This window comes from Canis lupus, chromosome 8, assembly GCF_048164855.1.
Source record: "Canis lupus baileyi chromosome 8, mCanLup2.hap1, whole genome shotgun sequence".
Lineage (NCBI taxonomy): Eukaryota > Metazoa > Chordata > Mammalia > Carnivora > Canidae > Canis > Canis lupus.
Genome location: NC_132845.1, coordinates 59,573,117 through 59,596,362, shown reverse-complemented (window position 1 = coordinate 59,596,362; position 23,246 = coordinate 59,573,117). Strand labels below are relative to the sequence as shown.

General features: G+C 52.8%; 2 protein-coding genes and 1 long non-coding RNA gene across 8 annotated transcripts; 2 read left to right on the top strand and 1 right to left on the bottom strand.

Annotated features, from left to right (window-relative positions):
• The first annotated feature begins 3,030 nt into the window (after nucleotides 1-3,030).
• On the top strand, nucleotides 3,031-4,870 carry C8H16orf92 (chromosome 8 C16orf92 homolog). Its single transcript, XM_072836496.1, has 5 exons — nucleotides 3,031-3,186; nucleotides 3,829-3,963; nucleotides 4,272-4,430; nucleotides 4,548-4,635; nucleotides 4,756-4,870. Exons 2-5 carry the CDS (start codon nucleotides 3,855-3,857, stop codon nucleotides 4,775-4,777), a joined length of 378 nt encoding a protein of 125 aa, XP_072692597.1. The 5' UTR covers nucleotides 3,031-3,186; nucleotides 3,829-3,854; the 3' UTR covers nucleotides 4,778-4,870.
• A 111-nt stretch (nucleotides 4,871-4,981) lies between these two features.
• TLCD3B (TLC domain containing 3B) lies at nucleotides 4,982-21,922 on the bottom strand. 6 transcript variants are annotated; one of them, XM_072836484.1, is made up of 10 exons: nucleotides 21,585-21,922; nucleotides 20,589-20,754; nucleotides 19,043-19,155; nucleotides 16,076-16,344; nucleotides 15,583-15,642; nucleotides 14,616-14,746; nucleotides 9,728-9,811; nucleotides 6,822-7,056; nucleotides 6,268-6,363; nucleotides 4,982-6,004 (listed from the first exon to the last, which is right to left on the bottom strand). In XM_072836484.1, the coding sequence occupies exons 4-10, from the start codon at nucleotides 16,121-16,123 to the stop codon at nucleotides 5,669-5,671; spliced, it is 990 nt and encodes a 329-aa protein (XP_072692585.1). In that variant the 5' UTR covers nucleotides 16,124-16,344; nucleotides 19,043-19,155; nucleotides 20,589-20,754; nucleotides 21,585-21,922; the 3' UTR covers nucleotides 4,982-5,668. The 6 variants fall into 6 exon arrangements, with proteins under 6 accessions (XP_072692585.1, XP_072692586.1, XP_072692588.1 ...); XM_072836485.1 differs by lacking the exons at nucleotides 16,076-16,344; nucleotides 19,043-19,155; nucleotides 20,589-20,754; nucleotides 21,585-21,922 and adding an exon at nucleotides 15,788-16,049; XM_072836487.1 differs by lacking the exons at nucleotides 16,076-16,344; nucleotides 19,043-19,155; nucleotides 20,589-20,754; nucleotides 21,585-21,922 and adding an exon at nucleotides 15,788-16,049 and having other exon boundaries at nucleotides 14,616-14,742.
• On the top strand, nucleotides 6,602-7,945 carry LOC140638704 (uncharacterized). Its single transcript, XR_012035699.1, has 2 exons — nucleotides 6,602-6,912; nucleotides 7,850-7,945. It is a non-coding gene; the product is annotated as an uncharacterized lncRNA (long non-coding RNA).
• Nucleotides 21,923-23,246: the final 1,324 nt, after the last annotated feature.

Below are 23,246 nucleotides of genomic sequence, written 5' to 3'. Positions count from 1 at the left end.
GAGATAGCACTTATCACCCACCAGATGACAAAACTCAAAGCATCAATTAACTCGCAATGTGTGCAACGCTGTGGGTAAGTGGGCAGGCACCACCTCTGCGGAGGCCATTCTGATGGTGGATGCCAAGATGCCAAATACATAGACTCTTTGACCCAGAAATTCTACTTCTAGGATTTCTACTTCTAGCTTATAGGCTGGCCCATGAGCAAAATAATAGAAGTTCAGAGCTCTGAAATGCAACATGTTTGCAATGACAAAAGACTGGAAATAACTTAAATGTCCACGAGCGGGGTATCAGTTCAGTGGGTTTTGACACAATGTCATGTGATGAAATAGTATGCAGCCATGAAAAAAGAGAGCCCATGGTACTTGTATGCACTTGCACAGAGTCATCTTCCCAGTCTCAGGTTAACCTAAAAAAGTAAGATGCAGAACACTATGTGTGGAATGGGGAGAAAAGAGTTTATATGTGTTTGGTTTTTTGTGTGTAACTTATCCCTGGAAGCCTGCCCAAGAAGACATTGAGCTCTGAGGAGATTGCTATGGGGTAGAGTAGGGCAGAAATAGGAAACGCTTATTTTCCATCCTTTTGTACCTTTTGAATTTCGTACCAGGCACATATGTTGCCATGCAAAAGAATATGTTAAAAAAAAATATGTTAAAATATATTTAGAGGCAACCAACAGGTGTCCTTTGGGACTGTCCAGGATAAGAAAAAAGGCAGGACAAAGGGAGACTCCATCCAGGACCAGAGCTGGTGGGTTTGGCAAGAGGCAGAACTGGGGGAGTGGGGGCTGGGGGCTTCCGGGGGGGGGCAGGGGTGCTGGCCATGAATTCCTGCCTCCTCTGCTTCTGCCTTTCTCTTGGCTTCACTCAGATCCAGCAACACACCTGCAGAAAGCCTTATTGAGGGAAGGTGAGGATAAAGCCGGAGCTGGAGCCAGTTGCAGGGCAAATGGTAGACAGTGCTCAGCCCTGGCTTGTCCACAGATAGATTTTCATCCATCCGTTCAGCCAATAAATATTTATTGAACACCTACTATATACTTTGGTGCAAGTCTATAACCACGATCAGTGATCTCTAGCTTCGTAGCTTTGTAGGGGAGATAGACAAATACACAGACAAGTCTAATGCAGTGAGACAGACAGGGGATGATCAGAAGGCCATGAGAGTTCCCTTCCTAGGGAAGTGTTATCTCAGCTGAGACCCGAAAGATAAGAGAAGTTAACCATTTCCTAACTGGAAGGGGATGCAAGCGAGTCCTAGGCATAGGTGTGTGCAAAGACTGCAGTGTGCTGAGTGAGGGAGGTCATGCAAGAGCTGAGGTGGGTGGGTGGACAGGGCTGAGCAAGAGTCTTGCAGGTCAGGGTAAGAAGTTCATAATTTACCCAGGTACTAGGGGAAGCCATTGGAGGGTTTTAAGTAGTGCATCTGAGTGTTCTGGTTTGTTCTCCCCGAGGGAAGAATGAAGAGACCGAAGTCCACCAGTCCACAGGCTGTTGGAATACCAGGGGAGGTATGGGTATTGAAATAGTCAGCAATGGAGGGTGAGGGAGGTGGATGGATTTGAGATTTATGTTGGAAGTTGAGCTAACAGGTCTTGATGATGGCTTTGTCCAGAGAGAGAGAGGGAGGGGTTGAGATGACTCCTGGGTGTATGTATCCAGCAGAGCATCTCCAGAACAGTGAGACCATTTGCAGCAATGGGAAGCAGGAGCCCAGTCTGGGGTAGGAGAACCAAGGGCTCCATTTGAGATCTATTGAGTTGGAGATGGTTTTGGACATACAGAGACACGAAGCAGGAAGTTGGGTAGAGGAGTCTGGAGCTCAGAGGAAAGGACTAGGCTGGAAATATACATTTGTGAGTCACCAGCATATAGATGGTATTTAAAGCCATGAGACTGAATGAGATCACCTAGGGAGAGAGAATATAGACAGAGAAGAGAAAGTCCAAGGCTGAGCTGGCTGTAGAAGGAGGAACTCTGAAAAATCACCAAGCATGGGTCCCCTGCCAAGAGGCACAGGGCTGTGCCCTCAGAATGAACAGAGGTAACCATTAGATTTGGCAAGTTAAGAAGTCGTTGGTAGACTTAGCAAAAGTGGTTTCAGTAGAGTGGTGAGGACAGAGCCGGGTTGGAAGAGATTGAAGAATACATTCAAGGCAAGGGAGCAGAGACAGCAATAGACAGCCCATTAGAGGTTGTCCGTCTAAACCATCCAAGAGTTCGCTCCCCTATGACCTCTGAGGGCAGACCGGGCCCTGGTGATTTCTATCTAAGCCATAAATGGAGCCCAGCACAGAGCAGGAACGCAATACAGTTACTTAATGATTGGATGCATGAATGAATGATAAATCACTGCCTGTGTCAAAAGGGCCTTTTCTGGTGGGGAGGGCAGCTGTATGCTTTTGGGGGAGATTGAGGAAACTGCCAGATCCACTCCAATGGCTAAAGGCTCTGGACCCCTTCTCCTAGCTAAAGGAGGCAGCAGCTGCAGACAGGCCTGGGGGTAGGAACCCGGGCTCTCAAGTCAAAGAGTCAGGTTGCTGGACTCTCCACTGACCCTCACGTGTAGGTGACTTTGGGTAAGTCACTCCCTCTTTCTCAGAAGAGAGAAGTATAGGCGAAGGAAGCTCACAGGAGGTCCCATAGATGGTAGTCTGTCTCCTTTACCCCATTTCCTCCTTCCTGGGCTTAGTGTTCAGGAAATAGCGGCTGATCAGGGAAGCAACCTTGCCCCGCTACTGGGGGGAGACTGGCTGGGTACCCCCCAGAAGGCAAGACAGACGAGGGGTAGGGACCCAGGGTAGGAGGGCGCTTATATCCGAGGAGAGAAGAGCTTCCAACACGCCACAGACACGTGCCCAGTTTGGGGCAAGTCAGGGAACTGGGACTGTCAGGGATGGCTGAACAGGCATCTGTGTAAGCAAACCAAGAAGACCCTGAAGTGTCCTTGGGCTTGAGTGGGGCGGGACATATCTGTGACAGACAGGCCCACCTGCCAATCAGAGGGACGCTAACTCCTGGAGGCTGAGAGGGGCCCGCAGGATGGCCAGTGGCCGTTGGGAAGTGACAAATAGAGAAAAGCGCGGACTGGAAATGGGAAATGGGAAGGCCCTTGGGGGAGCCCACCCAGAAAGAGGAGCCTGCGAGGGTGCTGTGGGTGACCAAGTGACCTGCCTCGAGGTGGGCGGGGCCTTTCCCCGGACGATCCTTTCCTGCGGCACCTGCGGAAAGGAGCGGGAGGAGGGCTCGGAGCTGCTGGAGCGCTGCCCTTGCGGGCGGGCGGGCGGGTGGGGCGAGGGGACCGGCAGGCGTGGACACGGCTGCCACCTAGTGGGACAAGCCTGTTATTTCTCCTGGCGCGGGACTCCAGGGCCGTCCTCTGCAGAGCGCTGAGACCCCGTGCCTTTGAATTTGGGGACACAAGGCAAGGGGGAGCCTCAGAGAGGAAAATGCAGAGCCCGGGGAAGTGTGCGTCACCCCCACTACTTTGCCCCTCTGTACCTTGGTTCCCTTTCCTGTATAATGAGGACAGGCTTGCTGTCTGTGATGTAGTCCATGTGGAGAGTGGAGTTGCGGGGGGGGGGGGGGGGGGGGGCGGGGGGGGGGTTATTGAAGGAGCTTATCCCTGCTCCTCAGCCCAGGAGAGACTGCATGCTACACAAATGCAGCTCTCCTTAGTCCCTGCTAAGCCCCTCCTATTTCTAAATTTTGGGACTGCCCCAGCTACTATTTTATAATCAGCATCACCCCAAAGGATGACAGCCCTGGGGGGGGTGTCCCCAGCTCCCAGTTCCCAGCTCTTTCTCTCTTCCCTCCCTCCAGAGCTGTGCTCAGAATGGCTCCAGGTTATGACATCACAGAGCCCCCACCCCTGTGACAGGAGTGGAAGGGTCATGAGGCTGTGGCAGTGGACCAGAGCATGGGCGTGGCTGGTTGGGCTCGGGGCCATAGAAACAGGTGGGAAGCTATCCTGGGAGCAGTGGGGACAAGGAAGTCTTGGGGGTGAGGGGTTAATTGGCCTTAGGAGCTGGGAGGGCAAGCCAGGGTCTTCCTCTCCTTCCACATGTCTCTCCCACCCTCCCCATCCAGCATGGGCCTTCGCATGGAGAGCTCAGTTGATCCTTGAGAAATTCCTGGAACCAAATCAAGTCCCTCTACAGCCATACTAAGGCTGTGTGGCCTGGCAGGGTCCTGGGTTGGCCTCAGCCTCTTGGGGTGGAGGGCAGAGGTCTGCTGGATTCTAGACGTAGACTTTGCTTCCTTAGCACCCAGGCGGGAAAATGCCAATGTCTTGGCCCGAGGAGCAGAGTCTCTACTCTTCATAGAGAGACCTGACTTCTTTGATTACCCAGACTCAGACCAAGCCAGGATCCTGGCCGTGGCCCAGTTTATTGGGGAGAAACCTGTCATCTTTGTTAACTCAGGTATGAACCAGCTTGAGAAGGGGCCTCCTTCCTTGCCAGGGCCTGGAGAAGAGCTGCCCTTGGCCCTTCGATTGGAGATGAGTCCAGGGTCCCCATCTCCCCTTCCTTGTCTAACAGGATCCAACTCTGAGTTCTTCCATCACATCCTGGTGGGCGCTCTGGTGGTGGCCTTCCTCTTCCTCCTGTACCAGTTCTTCATACACATGTAAGGCCCCCCCTTCTCCCCTGGCCCCTCCCACCTCAGCCTTCCTTGGGAGAAGGTGAAGAACCCAAAAGCCTAGGGAGGCAGGGTGTGGCCTCCCACCTCTGATCTCATATTCCATAGGACCTGCCAGAAAGGGGCCTGAGGAGTTGGACACAGGCCCTGGACTCTGCCCTGAGTGCCCAAACTGCCCCTCCTCTCCTGCTGATGAATTAAAGTCTACTTTTTTCTTCCCTCACTGCTTGGTACCCAGTCAGGGAGTCCTACCCCATCCTGTGGTCATCCGTGCTCTCTAGCCCCAGACCCCCACCCTGCCCAGCACCAAAGAACTGGGTGAAGAGGGCCTTGGTGGCGTTCACGCAGATCAGATCGTCTTTATTAGCGGTCTGTAAAGCACCTCCCAGGGTCCCCTGACCCCAGACTGGAGGAAGCCTTGAGAGGTCTGTAGCACCAGGGACATGCCAGGGCCTGAGGGCAAGATGTGCAGCCTAATTGGGAAGGGATGGGGCTCCCCCTCACCTGCCCCCGGGATTGCTCAGCACTGGGAAGGTTGGGGGTAGCAGCTACCTCCCTCCCCCCACCCCCACAAATTAGTATGAATTTGGGCAAATAAATAAAATAAATAAGATTCCTCAGGCTGGCCTCCCCAAGGAGCAGTGGAGGCAGCTAGCCCCAAGCAAGGCCTGCGGGGGAGGGGGGGTGAGTTAGGGTGTCCCCCTCCCTCCTGGATGGTGGGGAACCGAGAGGAGTCTGCAGCAGGGGGCTGGGATGGCCTTGGTGACAGGCCTCCCCCACATTCTCTGAGTCCCAGTCCCCTTGAGTCAGTCTCCCCATGGCCCTCTAGCCCTTCCTCTGTCCTTTGCTTCCCCAGGGCCCCAAGGTTGGTAATGGGAGAAAGGGTGCGCAGGAAGGGGTTTGCTACCTTCAGCTCAGGCACTGCTGGGGGAAGAGGCTCCCCCTCCCTGCCTGCCTTTTCACCTGATCCCTGCCCCTCTGCCCCTGAGGGGAGATGTCCCACCCCCCTGGAGTCCATCTGTTAGGGGCTGTCAGGGCAAGAGGCCCCTGGCTCCCACCCGCTGCCTGGCAGCCCCAGAGCCCAGTCCCCAAGGGGCGGGGTGGGGCGGGTCCCCGGCCCCACCCTCAGTCCTGGGTCTGACATGGAGACCGAGGCGGGGAGCCCCGGGGCCGGAAGAGGCGGCAGGCCCCGCGGCAGATGAGGAAGAACCAGTAGAGCTGGGGGGCCAGGAGCAGCGCGGCGCCCAGGTTGACGTGCACCGGGATGGCGAGAGGCACCGCAAGCAGAGGCAGGCCGGCGTGCCGCCCGTAGGCCCAGTACAGGTAGGGGAAGAGCAGCACCCGGCAGCAGAGGAAGCTGATGAGCATCAGGGCCCCGTTCACCTTGTGCAGCAGAGTGTGCTGCTGCTTATACTGCGGGTGGGTGGGTGGGTGGGCGGGGAGGTCAGAGAGCAGGGGCAGCAGGGGAAGGGTTGCCCACTTCCCCTACTCAGCCCCTCCAGGCCCCACCTCCCCTAACCCGGGCCTGTAGCCCCCCCAGACCTGGCATGTTAAAGAATTCCTGCAGGTCCCTGAAAGCGCCCTCCCTTCAGGCTCAAATACCCTCAGGTACAGTCTCACCTGGATGAGGATCTTGCCAAGGCAGACGAAGGGGGTGCTGACCTCAGCCATCAGCAAGCAGCCTAGAAAGAAATCTCCCTTGCCTTGACGCCACACCTGCGGAGGAGAAGGAGGAACTAGCCTGGCCTCACCCTGGACTCCCTCCCTCCCTTCTCTATCGGCCAATTTTGGAGATGCTTAACTCTGAAAGTATGAACACGTATGCACAGTAGCAAAGCCACAGGTGTGACCTCACTGTATCCCTCCAACCATCCCTCAGGTGAGACTGTATACCTTGCATTATAGATGAGGAAATTGAGGCCAAGAGACATGCAACCGCAACTCCCAGGTACCACGGCTGGCTGGGCATATCCAGTCCAGGCCAGGCTGACCCCAGGCCCTCCCGCTGTTTGGGGCAGGGGTGCTTGGGCAGGGGTAGGGGTGGGGAGCCTTCTGTGGGAACTTTCCATCCTGGGCCTGCCCTGCTACTGGGACCTGGCCGCAGGGCTTCCCAGGCTCTGGCAGTGCTGGTGTGAGTAGGACAGGGGGCCCTGGCTTTCAGCACCTCAACTCACCACAGACAGCGGGAAGCATACGAGCACCATGACGGCGTGGTGGAGCACCATGAGGAACTCCTTGTGCAGATAGCCGCGCGCCACGGCCCAGGTGCTGCCCGGAGCTCGGGCCCCCCCTTCGTCCCCTCCATGCCCCTTGACCTGGTGCTTGTGCCAATGACACAGGAACATGGCGTAGATGTCATAGATGAAGTAGGGCACTGCAAATTGCGTGTAGGCAGAGGAAAGCCAGTGTCTGTTGGGCAGAGAGAAAGAGAAGAGTCAAAGAAGAAAGGAGATGGACAGAGCAGCAACTAGGTGCCAGAGTCAACCCTGGATGTGCCACAGGAGTCAGACCCCAAGTGATAATCAAAACAACCTAGTTCCTGGTTAATGGAGCTCAAAGGTAGAGTGCAAGAAACTAGCCCAAGGTCAGACAGTCACACTGCTGGTAGGTAGGAATGCTGGGAATTAAACCCAGACTGGCTGATCTCAGAACCCAGCCATTTTTCATATTCATTCATTCATTCATTCTTCATTCATTCATTCATTCTCTCTCTCTCTCTCTCACTGCAGTATGGTGGAGGGGAAAAGACACCAAAGGACAGCCACAGATCACAGGGCAGCAACATAGTGAGAAAGCAAACTCAGGCATTATATGACAGACATCTGAGGTTAGAGCAAATAACAGCAGAAGAGGCAAGAGCAGCGGAGAGGGATCGTATGGGCTGACATCCAACTGCCATGCAGTCACTGTTCTAATATCCAAAACCTTTTACAAGCATGAACTTATTCACTCCCCACAGAAACCCTATACAAAGTAAGGATGGTTATCACCCCCATTTTACAGCTGAGGAAATTGAGAGGCTAGGTAACTTGGCAAGGAATAGCCAATTGCAGGAAGTCTGGCTCAAAAGCCCCCAGCCCTCAGCCCGGCTCTCCCTAGAAGATTGCAGACAGGTGTCACCGACAAGCCTCACTGGGGATTTGGTGGTGTCGTCGGTGTACTTGTTCTGCCTGAATGTGGCCCAACCTCTTGTTTTTTTCAGGTACAGCCAAGCATTAAGGAGAAAACGCTGAGCAAAAGGAGCCAAGAGCAGAGAAAGTTCTGTGTACTTTGAGAGTAAACAAAAATGAAAAGTGCATGAATATGCAACATTGCATTTTTCTTCTTGACTCAGCATGTTGAGTACTTTCTCTTAAATGCTGTAGCCCTGTGGCAGGTCCGAAGTGGGGGTGCGAGGTCAGGGAGGTTGGCCCAGGGAACTGGCCCAGCTACATGGATGGATGAAAGCAAAATCAGCCAGAGTGACACAGAAAAGTTGCTGAGACCAAATATGAGGAGCTGCAGAAGGGAGAAGAGGAATGAGGGCTGGGGGTAGGTCCGCGAAGGATCAGGTGAGATGGAGACAAAATGCAAACCCTGGGAAGACTGGCCTGCAAGGGAACAGGCAGGGATGATTTGGGGCAAAGAGAACCTGAGACCCATGCTGGAGCGTGTGACCAGGAAAGGGAGAGAGGAGGGGGAGCAGCAGCCCAGGTCTGACACACAGGGCAGGCAAGCAGGGAGAACCCTGATGGAAAGGGATCCAACTGGCCCAGGGTAAGCTGGAGCAAGAGTGGCTGGGAGAGCCAGCTGCAGGATCCGTATGGTTTGGGGGGGGGACCAGGACTGCCCTCCAGGACCCCATGCTGCAACTTGAAAGTTAAACCCATCTCCATGCTCTCAGCAGCTAGGTGCTCTCAGCAGTTAGGTGCTCAGACACAGGAACAGCTGTTGTCCCTGGATTAACCCTGATCTTCCCCACCCACCTGAGGATTACAGGGGAGGGAACAGGAACAGACTTGGGTCGGGGGTGGGGGGGCATGTAAAAGTGGAAAGGTGACCTCTGTGTGAAAAGGCGAGGGCAAGAAATGCCTGGGAATCCAGGCTCATCTTAGACCCAGGAGTGGAGAAGAAGGGGGTGGGGGGGTGGGAGAGGAAGCCTAGTTACCAAATGCGTAAGAAAGAAAGAGTTAAGCACCCACTGTGTGAGAACCAGAACTGCTTTAGGCATTTGACACACACAGTTCAACTCCTCCTCAGGGCAGCCCTTCCAGGAAGCGCTGTACCTCACTCCACAGAGAAGGGAACTCATCTGTAGAGAAAGAGGAGCGCCGCCAGATCAGGGTCATCCAGACAATGTTCCTACGGCCCAACAGGCACTAGAGAAGGGGGTTAGGGCCAGAAGTTAAGCGTGGGTGTCTTCAGCACCCTGACAGGCCATTCTGCCCCAGCCCGCGGGTCACCTGGAGCCGGCCCGTCAGCACCACGGACAGGGCCCCTCTCCTTCCTCCTCCGGCCCCACCTCTTAGGTCCGGGCTTTTTTGGCAAGCGCCAGGCACTGCAGCAGCTGCCAGTGCCAAATTTTGGCCTCTTCACCCTTCCCCTCCCCCAACCCCCCATGGCCCAACCGTTTGTGGCCTTGTCTCTGTCATCTCTCTCCTCTGTCTCCCTCTTGTGCAAGGAGCTGAGACTGGACACGTGGATTCTGGGAGGAGCGGAGGGGTGAGCCTGGCGTGAGAAGGGAGGCACCCCCATCGGATGCTGGTTAGACAAGGGGTCTGAGGGATGCCAGGGTGGGAGGAAGTGGAGAGGAATGGGCATACGGGACCTACTATGACATGAGAACCCAGGAAGCCTAAGAGCTGCTTCGACAATCTCTTTTGATCCCCACTCCTTTCCCCCTGGTCTGACCTTTAAGGACAGGACATGGATAAATTTATCTCTGGGTGTTGAGTTGCAGCTAATGCAGTTAACTTGCTCAGTCCCAAGCGAAGGGCTTGGGGACCACTGAAAGAGTCCTCTAGAAGACCTGGGGTACTCAGGAGTCACACACACATGCAGGCTGAGGGAACTTGGGTAAAGGTGGTCTGGTGGCACTTACTGGTCATCAATGATGTGCTTGCAGGAGGTGGAGACGATGTAGCCAGCTGTGGAGGCCATGACGGCTTGGACAGAGGACACTAGCCTGGGGGGAGAAAGAGGGAACAGAGGTAGAGCAGGGAGATGCAGTCCTCTGTTTCTCCTCTTTACTCTCCAATTACTGCCCTTCAGACTCAGTCACTTTTCAGGCCACTCTTGCCCATCTCTGCCTGAGGTGAGCTTGCCCACAGCTCGCCCTTCACCTCAGGCTCCAGGACTCGCCCCACTGCAGCTACTACTACTCTGTACACCCTACTCCTGGCTGCTGTCTTCCTTTTCTTGGCCAGTCGGGGACACAGAGTAACCCTCCTCTCAGGAGGACACCAGGGAGGTCATCTTGAGGTGAGACAATGCTGATAACAAGGTCTCTTCCCGGGGAGGGACAGCAAAGGGCCAACACTGGGTGGTGAGGGGAAGCCCTGGGCCTGTTCCTGTGGCGCTCAGCCATCTAGTCACCATGCCACTCCTCATTGACACCAAGTCCCCCCTTCTCCTGGCCACTTTCCCGCTCACTCTGTGTGCCCATGCCCCCTCCCCAACTCTGGCCCTCGTTCCAGGTTGTACAGAGTTCTGCTGTTCATTCCTCTGTCCCTTGTACCCCCAAACATATGCCCTGAGTAAGACACAGCTCTCTGCCCCTTGCCTCACTCCCTAATATCTGGTAGAAATGTTTGAGTCCCATGCTGGTCCTGTTTTGGAGGGTGGGAGAGTGAATGGGGGAGAAGACAGGAAAGCAGTCTGGATACTAGTAGACCAGATGGCTGGGTTTGGACGAGGTCTCCTGGGACAGACAGTAAGGCAGCAAGGGGGGCAGGAGGCTTGGAGGTAACAGCCCACCAACCACTTCAGTAACCTCCAGGCCCCAATGGGCCAAGGGGTCCAGGGGAGGACTGGGTCCCTTCCACCCCCATGATGCCTGAGAAGGGGAGCGGGGCCAAGGGGAAGGGAGGCCGTTTACCTGGCTGAGACAATGACCGCGTCGGCCTCCTCCCAGCGCAGCTGGGGCAGCCGCTGGAGCGTGTTCTTGGAGAGGAGGAAGAGTCCGGGGAACACCACCCCCCCAGCCACCATTGGGGTCAGCATGGTGGCTCAGGCCTCGGGCAGGGAGGCAGGTGGCCGTGAGGGGACAGGGAGGCCGAGCTGAAGGGAGTTGGAGGTGGAGCAGGGACACCAAGCCGGGGAAGGAGAGAGAAAAAGAAAAAGGGGCACAAAAGGGACAGGGCGGGGACGGGATGGGGCAGGCCAGTCAGACCAGACCGAGGGAGAAAGGGAGTTAAATGAGACTGGGGGAAATGGGGAGAGACTGGGGAGAGGGAGGATCCGGGAAAGGGAGCGGGAGCAAGCTGGCTGGAGGGTTGGAAGCGAGACAGGAGGAGAGGACTTGATAAGAGGACAGAGAGGGAGAGGGTACCGGAGGAGGAGGATGCGGGTGGGGGAGGGGAACGAGAGGAGAGGCAGGTGGGGAGGGGGGGCTTACGTGGAGAGGCTGGGAGGACCCGAGAAGGCGGGGTGGGACTGTGGTGCCAGCCCTGAGAGGGAGGGAGAGTGGGAGGGAGGGAGGGACGGCCGGAGGGAGGGAGGGAGGGAGGGAGGGAGGGAGACAAGAGGAGCTGCCCGGCAAGTGGTCAGCGGTCAGCACTCTCCCGCCTCTTGCTGCCGCCACGGTCCCTACCGAGCTGCCCGGCCCGGAGGGAGGCTGCACGGGGCATTATCCAGAGTTCCTGCCCAGCCCCCTGCCCCCTCGGTGGGGAGGGGGAGGGGGAGGGGGAGTCACCCGCTTGGGGAGGGCGGGGGAGGGGCGGGGAATGATGGCACCGACCAGACACCAAGAAACCGGACCTGCAGCAGCGTCTCCCCATGCAGCTCTGAGCCACAGCAGCGGCTGCGACAGAGATGGGGGGGAGCAGAGAAAAAGGGAGGGGGAGGCCCTTAAAGAGACAGCAGCTGCGGCACAGGGGGCTGCTGGGGACATGGGCCAGGGGAGGGTCGGATCTCCTCTTGGGGAGGAACGTGACCCTGGACTCCCTGGCCAGCTGGGAGGGGGCTTGACCCTGTTTCCCACCAGCACGTTGAAAACAGCTACCATTTTTTCCTCTCTCAATGCCTCCAAATACTCGTTTCTCAGCGGTCTGCTGGGGCCCCAGTTTAGGGGAAGCACTCCATCAGAGAGGAAAAAAGGAGGAGGCAGTGAGACAAAGTGGTACATCTTGCTGTCTCTGAAGGATGAGTTTAAGGACTGGGTGAGAATAAAGACACCCCAACACAGCATTCTTCAGGCTCAGAGACCCCTCACATCCTTCACTCCAATGGGAAGGAAGAAAACCCAAGATTTAAGTCAAGTGCCTCTAGGTCCTGTCTTTGCTGAGAGTCTGTCCTGTGATCTTGTCTAACGGTTGTAATAGCACTGACATAACAGCACTTGCCCCCTTTATACAGGTCAAGAAATGGTCCTGGAGCCTCAGTGGCCCTCCCCAAGATCACTTAAGAGGAGGCAGAAACCCTTCCATGCTGGGTATCAGAGTGGCTGCAGGGTTTGAAGAGGGTGGGGAAACCCTGCCTCCGTGAAAACCCACCTGGAACTCGAGGATGCTTCTGCCTCTGTCCTTCAGGGTGCCTGGCCTCTCCTGGCTTCTCCTAAGCACGGATCACTTTCTCTTTCTTCAGGTTTATTATCTTCCTGGCTCCCCTTCCTCAGGGACTTCAAAGAGCAGCAGGACCCCAGGGACCAGCTGGTTCAGACCCTTCATTTCATCCACAAGGAAACTGAGACGCAGTGACTGGCTAGGGTCACACTGCATGTTGGAGGTGCAGCTGGAATCCCACTGGCCTCTGAGCTGCTTCTCACCCTTTTGTGTTGCCTTCCTGAAATTTGGCCCTCCTGTCCTGAACCCAACTGTCCTATGAACTTCTACATGATGTGAGTCCTGGACCCAAACCGTACTTTGGTTTCCAGGCCCACCCTAAGGTACACCTCAATAAGTAACCCTACAATTTATCTTTACCGATCCAAAGACCATTCCATTTCCTCCCCAAAAGAGGCAAAGGGCTGGATTTTGCAATTTTGTGCTGCCCTCTAGTGGTATGCAGCAGGAACAGACTCTGAGAGGTCTCGCCTTTAGCAGGAGTTAAGGACCTCCCTTCTTGACCTCAGGGCTTCATTTAGGGGAGAAAAGGACCCAACTTCTTTTTTCTTTTTAAGATTTTATTTATTCATGAAACACACACACACACACACACACACACACAGAGGCAGAGACACAGACAGAGGGAGAAGCAGGCTCCCTGCAGGAAGCCCGATGAGGGACTCCAGGATTATGCCCTGGGCAGAAGGCAGATGCTAAACTGCTGAGCCACCCAGGGATTCCCAGGACCCAACTTCTTAAGTGTTTTCTAGGTGCTGGGCATTAGGCAAGATGGTGTATGTTCATTCTTATTTAATCTTCCCAGATGGTAATATCTGTTTTATAGACAAGAAATGGGTTTAGAGATTGAAGAAGAAGAAGAAGAAGAAGAAGAAGAAGAAGAAGAAGAAGAAGAAGAAGAAGAAGAAGAAGAAGAAGAAGAAGACAAAAAACTTGCCCAAGATAACACAGCTATGAGACTGGCAAAACTGGAGTGCTCCAAAGCCAAAGAGCAAAGCCGAGTTTGGGGCGGATGGGGCATGGGTTATGGGAGGGCATCATCACTACTTGATTGAGGGCAACAAACCTGGTGGCCGTGTGGCTTCTCTCTGGATGACATGAATTTCAGCAAGCAAAGACACATTTCTGTCTTCCAGGAATCCACCTAGACACCCAAGTAAATTCTGCCTTCGGTCAGCTCCCTCTCCTACCCACGTTTCCATGAGAGCTCACATGTGTGTTAGGCTGTGTCGAACAGGTCAGAGATTTGCAGCATCAGGGCCAAATCCAGCCTACAAACATGCTTTGCGCAGCCAGTATGGTGTTGCCAGTACAGTACTTTCTTAAATTCTCAGTTGTGCTTGAAAATTAGGAGATTTCACATCAAAGCTCAACTTCTTTTAAGAAAGAATCATATGAGGGATCCCTGGTTGCCTCAGCGATTTAGCACCTGCCTTTGGCCCAGGGCGTAATCCTGGAGACCCAGGATGGAGTCCCGCATTAGGCTTCCTGCAGGGAGCCTGTTTCTCCCTCTGCCTGTGTCTTTGCCTCTCCCTCTCTCTGTGTCTTTCATGATTAAATAAATAAAATCTTAAAAAAAAAAAAAAAGGGGGGGATCCCTGGGTGGCTCAGCAGTTTAGCGCCGCCTTCAGCCCGGATCCTGGAGACCCGGAATGGAGTCCCATGTCAGGCTCCCTACCATGGAGCCTGCTTCCTCCTCTGCCTGTGATTCTCTCTCTCTCTCTCTCAAATAATTTTTTTTTTTAAAGAATCAGATAGACAACACAGAGCCCACATTCTAGCTCCGTACGTTTGACTGGAGCCGAACTGCTGCTGCCCCATCTGATGGGCTGAATGTTGAGTTTTCTGGCTCACCATTTATCCCCGCAAAGCCTATAGCCTTGTCCCTTGCAGGAGTCTCCCACACCTACTTCACAGACATGAATTCACCTGATCCTCACAAAACATCTCGATGAAGACTGGAAGGTAGTTGTTCTTAGTAAACCCATTCGCAAGTGGAGGGGCGCTGAAGTTCAGGGAGATTAAAGACTTGCAAAAGATCTCATAGCCAGTTTCTTTTGACTCTTAATCTCCCCCTGGCACACGCATATGTGTGTACACATGGGCATGCTCTCTCTCTGTTTCTGCTCTCACCACTATTCCTGAAAGCAAGAGATCATCTCCACCAGCCCTGACCCCAGAAAGGACACCTTCATCCTGGCCTCTTACTTGGATGCCACCAAAACAGCCTCTGGTCTGTCCATCCGCAGGTTGGAGTGGTTCTGCAGGCCCCAGCAGAGGATAGCAAAACTCAGTGGAAAGAAAATGCAGCCCAGTACAAAGAGCAGGGTCATGCCTGTCTGAGGTAGAGAAGGTGAGAAAAGATAAGAATGTGAGAACGCACAGTGTCCCTCAGACCTGGACACTCCCTTTACCCCCATAACTCAGTGGCGCATGGGATCCATCCATCTCTAAACCACCAGGCATTGGTCTTCCCTAATCTCTTTGGAATCTTTTTTTTTTTTTTTAAGATTTTATTTGCTTGAGAGAGAGTGAGAGAGCAAGCATGAACAGGGAAGGGGCAGAGGGAGAGGAGAAACAGAGTCCCCACCGAGCCCGAAGCCCAAGATGGGGCTCAATCCCAGGACCCCAGGCCTGGAGATTATGACCTAAGCCCAAGGTAGACACTTAAATGACTGAGCCACCCAGGCACCTCCCTTTGGGATTTTTGTTGCACTTTAAATATCTCTCATCCAGGACAGCTGGACATCTGATTTTTTTTTTTTTTTATCAACCCATTCCAACAATTCCATTCATTCTTCCTGTAATTCTTGGAGTTGGGGGATCCCTGGGTGGCGCAGCGGTTTGGCGCCTGCCTTTGGCCCGGGGGCGCGATCCTGGAGATCCGGGATCGAATCCCACGTGGGGCTCCCTGCATGGAGCCTGCTTCTCCCTCTGCCTGTGTCTCTGCCTCTCTGTCTCTCTCTCTGTGTGACTGTCATGAATAAATAAAATCTTAAAAAAAAAAAATTCTTGGAGTTGGTCTCCACCTTCCAGTCCATCTCACACGTTAAAATTCCTTCTCTTCATCCTTCAACCCTAAAGACGTACCTGCTCCTTATTAACTCCACCCCAGCCCATCCTCTGCCTGCCCCCAAGCTATTCCAGTCACCTCTCCCTTCTCCTAGGTTCTCACCTCTGAGGGGCAAGGTGGAGGCTGCAGAGGAAGGCTGGTGATTCTCATCGGCACCCAGAACTCAGAAAAAGGAAAGTGGGTGTTTAAATTATAAAGATATTTGAAAATTTAAAATAATACTTTTTTTAAAATAAAAAGAAAAACCAAGGCATTATCCATTAGTAAAGGGGGGGGGGGAGAAACAATAGAACTCCTGAAAACATACTTATTTACATATATGTCATTTTTGTCTGAAAAAGCCTCCCCTCCCATCCAGTCCAGGGAGGGGAGGGGTGCAGAAGGCCCAGGGGGGATGCAGGGGGTTGGGGCCCGCCATCCTGCGTCTCCTAGGCAGCTGTGAGGGGACCTTCTTTTAGGACACAAGGGAGGTGTCAAACTGCAAGGGCACGAGGCTGGGGCAGGGCAGCAGAGGCAGTTGAAGAGGGCGGGAATACCATGCTCCCATTGGTGGACAGGTGGACAGTTTAGAACATGCTCTCCCCCATTGGTTCACCTCCTGACACATGTGCCCAATCATATGCTTCCTGCCAGAGGCACCCATCTGGCTGTGGACGGGGCTTCTCACGCAGAACTGACCAATTAGAACTCGTCGATGGCTTGATAGAGAGCTTCATTTCGGGCAGAGCTGAGAGAGGAGTAAGGAAAAGGAGCAGCAGAAGAAGAACACCCGAAGGAGTCATGGCTTTATAAGGCAGAACAGTATAGGATAATAGTTAAGATGGCAACTTCTAGGGTGGGACCATCTGGCTTCAAATTCAGACTCTGTGGATAATAAAAGAAACTGTATTGCTCCATTTGGACAAAGTTCAAAACAGGTAGCATATCTTCGGTGAAAAATCAGAATTGCACTAAACTTGGGGGGAGGTGTTGACGGAGGGGAGACCCCAGAGAGCCTTCTGAGGTGTTGGGGATGCCCTTATCTTGATCACCACTTTACACATAGGTAAGCGTGCCCAAGGTGTACGCTTAAAATGTGTGCACTTTAATTAAATTAAGCTAGAATTTTTAAAATGTTAAACAAATTTAAGCTGTTCTGTTCTCTGAATGATGGTGGGCCAATCTCTGTGAACCTCAATAATTCTCTGTGAAGCTGGTATAATATTTCCAGGTCACTAAAAGCTACTTTTAGAGCTTTTACTATGGGCCAGAAATTGATCTGGGTGTCTAATTTCCTTATTAACAGAGGAACAGCTTTGTGGGTTGTTTATTATTGTGTCTATTTTACCGAGATGGGAAAACAGGCACAGAGAGGTTTGGTACCTTGTCCAAGGTTACACAGGAAGTGAATGAGGTAGGATTTTTAAAATCTTAGTTTCTGACTGCATTGGTCTCTATAATGTTACGCAGATATAAAAAAACACACACACACACACAAAAAACCCACAAACTCATTTTCCTAAAGGAACTGCAAGGTTAAAAAAAAACACATCATTTTAATACAACTTAGACATTAGTCACAATTTCAGAGCTTATCTCTGTGAATAGTTCTTGCTTCTTTACTCCATTTTCCTCCTCTGGATAGGAAACATCTCTGAACATCAAATTAAAGGTTAAACCACGAGTAGGATACGTTTTTTTTTTTTTAAGATTTTTATTTATTTAAGAGAGAGAAGAGGGATCCCTGGGTGGCGCAGCGGTTTGGCGCCTGCCTTTGGCCCAGGGCGCGATCCTGGAGACCCGGGATCGAGTCCCAGGATCGAGTCCCGCATCGGGCTCCCTTCATGGAGCCTGCTTCTGCCTCTCTCTCTCTCTCTCTCTCTGTCTCATGAATAAATAAATAAAATCTTTTTTTTAAAAAAATGGGTTTAGGGCATTGTTTCTCACTTTTTTTCCATTATTCTCCCCAAAGCAGCCTTTTTTAGACATTTTGTTTCCTAATCACCACTCATCATGAAATATTGATAACACAGATACACTACCTGTGCTTAGTAGTAACTAGAAAGAGGGGTGGTTTGTTTAATTTGGTTTGGTTTGGTTGTTTTTTTGTTTGTTTGTTTGCCACCAAAAACCTATTTCTGTCCCCTTGGGGGCGATATTACCCCTGTCAAAATGCATGAGAGCCATCATACCAACTCGGGTTTTTAGCCACCTTCACAGGCACCATCTCAACATCCAGTGAAGTAGTATTAGTTCCATTCCACAAATGAATGCAGTGAGAGGTTACATTAATTATCGAAGACTGAAATGGCTGGTGAATGGATTGGGAATCCAGAGCTCTTAGCTCAGCCACTTAATTATCTTCTTCAAAACTGTGCTTTCTCACATGGACGATGGTATGACTGAACCAAAGAGGTTTTCTCTAAACTTCGGGGTTTTGTTTGTTTGGTTTTGCCCTATTTGACCTAATAGCAAACATCCATACAGTGCATGCTAGATGTCAGGTACCCTTTACATTTACTAAACTTGTGATCATCACAACAACCTAAGTACCATTATTACTTTCCCTTTACAGAGGAGGGAGGCGAGGCACAGACAGGTTGTGTGATTTGCTCAAGGTCTCACAGGCAGTTAAGTGGCATAGCTGGGAGTTGAACCTAGTTGTCTGATTTGTAGAGCATCTACTCTCACCACGTACTTTAAAAGGAGACTCTTTATCACTGCCGAAAAGTAGAAAACCAGTATCACTCGTTGTAAATAGAAGGTAACAAAATATAAATAAAAAGGAAAAAAGTTGGGGATCCCTGGGTGGCTCAGCGGTTTTGCGCCTGCCTTTGGCCCCGGGCGTGATCCTGGAGTCCTGGGATCGAGTCCCGCGTCGGGCTCCCGGTGCATGGAGCCTGCTTCTCCCTCCTCCTGTGTCTCTGCCTCTCTCTCTCTCTCTCTCTCTCTCTCTCTGTCTATCATAAATAAATAAATAAATAAATAAATAAATAAATAAATAATCTTTTTTTAAAAAAAGGAAAAAAGTATTTTAACTTTCCAGCTAGATACTGTCACCTGCTTCGAATTCTGAGCTGGAGGCCTGCACTCTCTTTGTTAAAGACAAGACATGGCAAGATAAGCACGGATACAGAGGTGTTAAAGGGCTTTTGGCAGCAAAATGAGACGTACTCCCGGAATAATCAGAAAGTGTTGAAGAGAGATTGGAAAGAGGATAGCTTTCGTGTGCACGCCGGCTTTCTTGCAGATGGGTGTAGCGTGTAAAATAAACCCGAGCCGAGCCGCGTGCCACACACGGTGGTCCCTGGTCTGGGCGTTCCAGGAGTGCCTGAACTCCCCGAGGAGGAAGGGAGACCTGCCAGCCGCCAATTCTACGCGGGGACTCTACGGCCCTGGGGACAGCGCCCCCCACCCCCAAACGGGCTGCGTGCGTGGCGCCCCCTAGGGGCCGGTCCCGGCTCCCCGCCCCAGTCTGGTGGCTCAGGTGAGTCTCTCACCACCCCTCCCACGCCCCACTCCCCCCGACCCCGCGCAGTCCTCATGCACCTGTCTCACAGTTCCCCCGGGCCCTGGAGTTTACCGTTTCCTGCGACTCCAGGCTCCTGTGTACAAATGCTGCCTTGCGCATCCTCTCCGCCTGGGTGGAGCGCAGCCTGGGCCCTGGGAGGTGTGCCGGTGTGATATCATCGAAGGCTGTGAATAAGTAAACAATAAGCAGCTAGAAGTGGCCTGTTTCCCACATGATACCCAGGGAAGGGTCCAATTCCCCCTACCCGTGCTTTGGGGAGAGTCCCGCCCAGCGTGCCAGAGCATTTATTATTTAGTACTCTTATTGTACCTGTCCCAGGTGAGGTGCTGTTCTAAACAAGTCCAGCCCCACCCTTTGTCTGTGCAGTAGAAAAAACTGAGGGGCACGGTAGGTGAATGGAATGAGAAAAGGAAGAGTCTGGCCAGGCCCCTTTTTCTCCTGTAGATTGGCCGTGTGACTTTGATCAAATGTCAGAACCTCTCTGAGCCTCTGTTATATACACACAAAATTCCACTGCCTGGGCTAGAATCCTAGTTCTGTCACTTATTAGCCAGGAGAGCTTGTGCAAGTGATTTACTACCTGTTAGAAGGAGGATAGGAACAGGAGCAGTACTCTCCAGGGCTGCTAGGATGAGTGAATGAGAGGTGTGTAAAGCATGGTTCCTATGTGCCACCTTGTAATTTCTCACTGTGATATTCATTCCTAGTTGTTCTGGTTATATTTTTTCAGGAGCCCTTGTTCTATGCCGAGGACTCTACATACCTTTCCTCCAATTATCACAAGACCTCTGTGGTCTTAGGTGATTCCTATTTTCCAGATGAGTGAGACTTAGGCTCGGTGAGGTAACTGACTTGCCCAGGATCACACAGATAAACGGTGGCACAACTAGAATCCAAACCTACATCTTACCTGACCTAAAATTCTTTTTCAACCACATCAGGACCTTTTTCATGTATAAAATGGAAATAATGGTTCCTGCCACTCAGATCTACTGTGAGGATTAAATAAGATAAAGTCTGGGAAGAGGGCTTGATTGATGCTTGCTCTACCTCTGGTCACCTTGACTTCTTATTCTCTGGGGGTGACTAAGCATAGGCCTTTCATTTTCCTAAAAGGAGGCTAATAACGTCCTCTTAGTCTCTAGGAGGCAATAATGTCTGATATCCATAGGAGGGGCTGAAAGTCTAAGATCAAAATTGGAGCTGCCAGTTTCTGTTCCCATGCCTGAGCACAGGCCTGACTAGGTTTCCTTCATCTCCCGGGTGTTTGGTGGGTCTCAGGTCTCCTGCCTCACCCCAGGATGACTGAGAGTACATAATCTTTTCCTCTCCTTCCTGGGGACTGTGGAAAACTCCACACGATCATATCTGATATCTCAGGCTTTGAACTTTAGGGAGAGGAAGACCTTACGTTGATTTGGCTATTGTGAAATCAGTTTCTCCCTGCCTCCAACAAATGGTGTGATATGGGCAGAAGTGGCCTTGGCAGAGTGGGTGCATACATCACCCATCCCATTGGTTTGTCTTCAAGAGGGCAGGCCCAGTGTACTGTCCACCATCCTGCATAATGTATGAGCCTGTGGTAGGAACAGAATACCATCAGCAGTGAGTCTGACCGCTGGAGGCTATGGACGTGTACAGAGGCCTTGCCAAGTCTGACGTCTCTCTGTTGGCAGGAACAGAACAGGAGGAGGGAGTATGTGTCACCTGAAGGCTTCCCTGGGGCTGGGGTGGGAACTGGCCTCATCTTGGGCCTCAGGATTCTGCAAAGAAGACAGACAAGAAGACAGCTCCCCGAAGGCAATCTGACTCTGCCTTAGAATCAGCCATGGTGACATTGGGGACAGCCAGCCTCCTGTTTCCTGGGCCTGAAGTTCCCTCTGAGAGGGCTGGGGGTGGCAGGGGAGGTGGGTGCGATTCTGTCAGTGTGGCTGAAGGTAAGAAGGGAGATTTGGGAACCAGGGACACGAACCCTGGTAGTTTCTGTGGTTGCCTTGTGGTGCAGGAAATCCCCAGGAACAGCAGCTATGGTGAGGTACATCGGGGCAGAGAACATGGACAGAAGTAGGTAGATGATGGCACAGCTTTCAGGGGAACATGCATGCCCTGATGTAGTAATCATGAAGTCTGAGGCCTCCGTGGGGGAGGTGTGCTTATGTGAGTGTGCAGAGTGCAATCATGTATGCGTAGAACCTGAAAGATCAGGAATGAAAGTAGGATGTCTGAGAGGCTTTGGATAACAACCCTTCATTGGTGGATGGCATTGGATTTGACTCATTCATAGAATCAGTGAATGCTCACTGGAGACCCCCAAGACCACACCAACTGCCAGGGCTTGGGATATGGGGATAAATCAGACCCAGGCACTTGCTGTCTAACTGGGGAGAATTTTTTTTTTTAAGATTCTGTTTATTTATTCACGAGAGACACAGAGAGAGAAAGGCAGAGACACAGGCAGAAGGAGAAGCAAGCTCCCTGCAGAGAGCCCCATGTGAGACTCAATCCCAGGAACCCAGGATCAGGCCCTGAGCCGAAGGCAGATGCTTAACTGCTGAGCCATCCAGGTGTCCCTAACTGGGGAGAATTCAAATACCTGGTAATCTGTGCTGGAACAGCATGCATATAAGGTGCCTGAAGCAGCCACCTCTACCTGAGGCAGTTGAGAAGAACTCCCCCTGGCAAAGCTGAGCAGAGGCTTGAAGGACAAGGGAGTTCTTCAGGGGGAAACAGAAGTGCTCTAGGCAGAGGGAACAGTATCTGCAAATGTGTGGAGCTGTGGGACCTGTTGCTGGCTCAGGAACCCTGAACAGATCCTGTGGTGGAAGCTTGGAAGAGTGATGGAACACGGAACAGTCTTACTTGTTCACAGACGATCTGATCCTTCTGTCCCAGTGGAATGTAAGCAGCATGAGGGCAGGAAATTTGTCTGCTTTATTCCCTGCTGGAGGCCCAGAGCCTAGATGAGATATGCTGCTAATGAACGAAGGGAAGAGAGGAGGGGCCCAGAGTGGATGAAGTTGACAGCCAAGCATTTGGACTTTGTTCTTGGGAGCTTAAAATAGAAAAGGTACAAGATCTGAGGTGGGTGGGAAGAAATCACTTTGGAGGTTGGGAGACGTGAAGGTTGAAGAGATGGGCCGGTCTGAAGCTGGAGCACTGTCAATTAAAATGAGTGGGGGGATCCCTGGGTGGCTCAGCGGTTTAGCGCCTGCCTTCGGCCCAGGGCGTGACTCTGGAGACCCGGGATGGAGTCCCACGTTGGGCTCCCTGCAAGGAGCCTGCTTCTCCCTCTGCCTGTGTCTCTGCCTCTCTGTGTGTGTGTCTCATGAATAAATAAATATTTAAAAAAAATAAAAAATAAAATGAGTGGGGTAGGGCAGCCCCGGTGGCCCAGCGGTTTAGCGCCGCCTTCAGCCCGGAGCGCGATCCTGGAGACCCGGGATCCAGTCCCACGTCGGGCTCCCTGCGTGGAGCCTGCTTGTGTCTCTGCCTCTCTGTCTCTCTCTGTGCCTCTCATGAATACATAAAACAAAATCTTAAACACACACACACACAAACGAGTGGGGTAAAGTTGTGAGAGGGGAAAAAAAAAAAAAGGAAGAATGCAATACAATTGACAACATCCCCCTAAGGCAGGTGTTTCCCGGTTCTACTGGGGAGTAAATGGGTTCCGCGAGGCTCGGTGACTGGACCAAACTCGCACAGCACAGCACGTTGGTGGTGCAGCCTGGCTGTCGGTCTTCCCTTTGCAGCGCCGCAGGACCCGGCACAGGATGAGGACCCGACCCGGGCAGGTGGCAGCGGGAAACCGCCTTTTCGGTTCAGCAATGGCGGGAAAGCCTGGCGGACGGCGGCTGTGAGGGGGGCGGGTGGCCGCCGAGGGTCCCGCGGGGCAGAGCCGCGGGAGGAGGAATCTGGGCCTCGGCGGCCGCCGTAGCAGCGCCGCCGGAATCCCCATGGCAACGGCCTGAAGCAGCGGGAGCTCCTGGGCGGTGCGGCCGCCGCGGCCCATTGGACGAGCGCGGCGCGGAATCCGCGAACTGGCCGTGGCCGGGAGAGAGCAGGTGCTGGGGACGGGCCGCTGGAGGAAGCCGGGGTGCGGGGACAGCCAGGGGTGCGGCCAGGGTCAGCCTGGGGCCTGCGAGGGGGACGCCGCCCTGCATCCCCGGACCTCCCATCCCCACTGTCCCGACCAGGAACCAGCGTTCGGCCTCAGTTTCTCCAAACGGGAAATGGGGGGGGGGAGGAGAGTGGA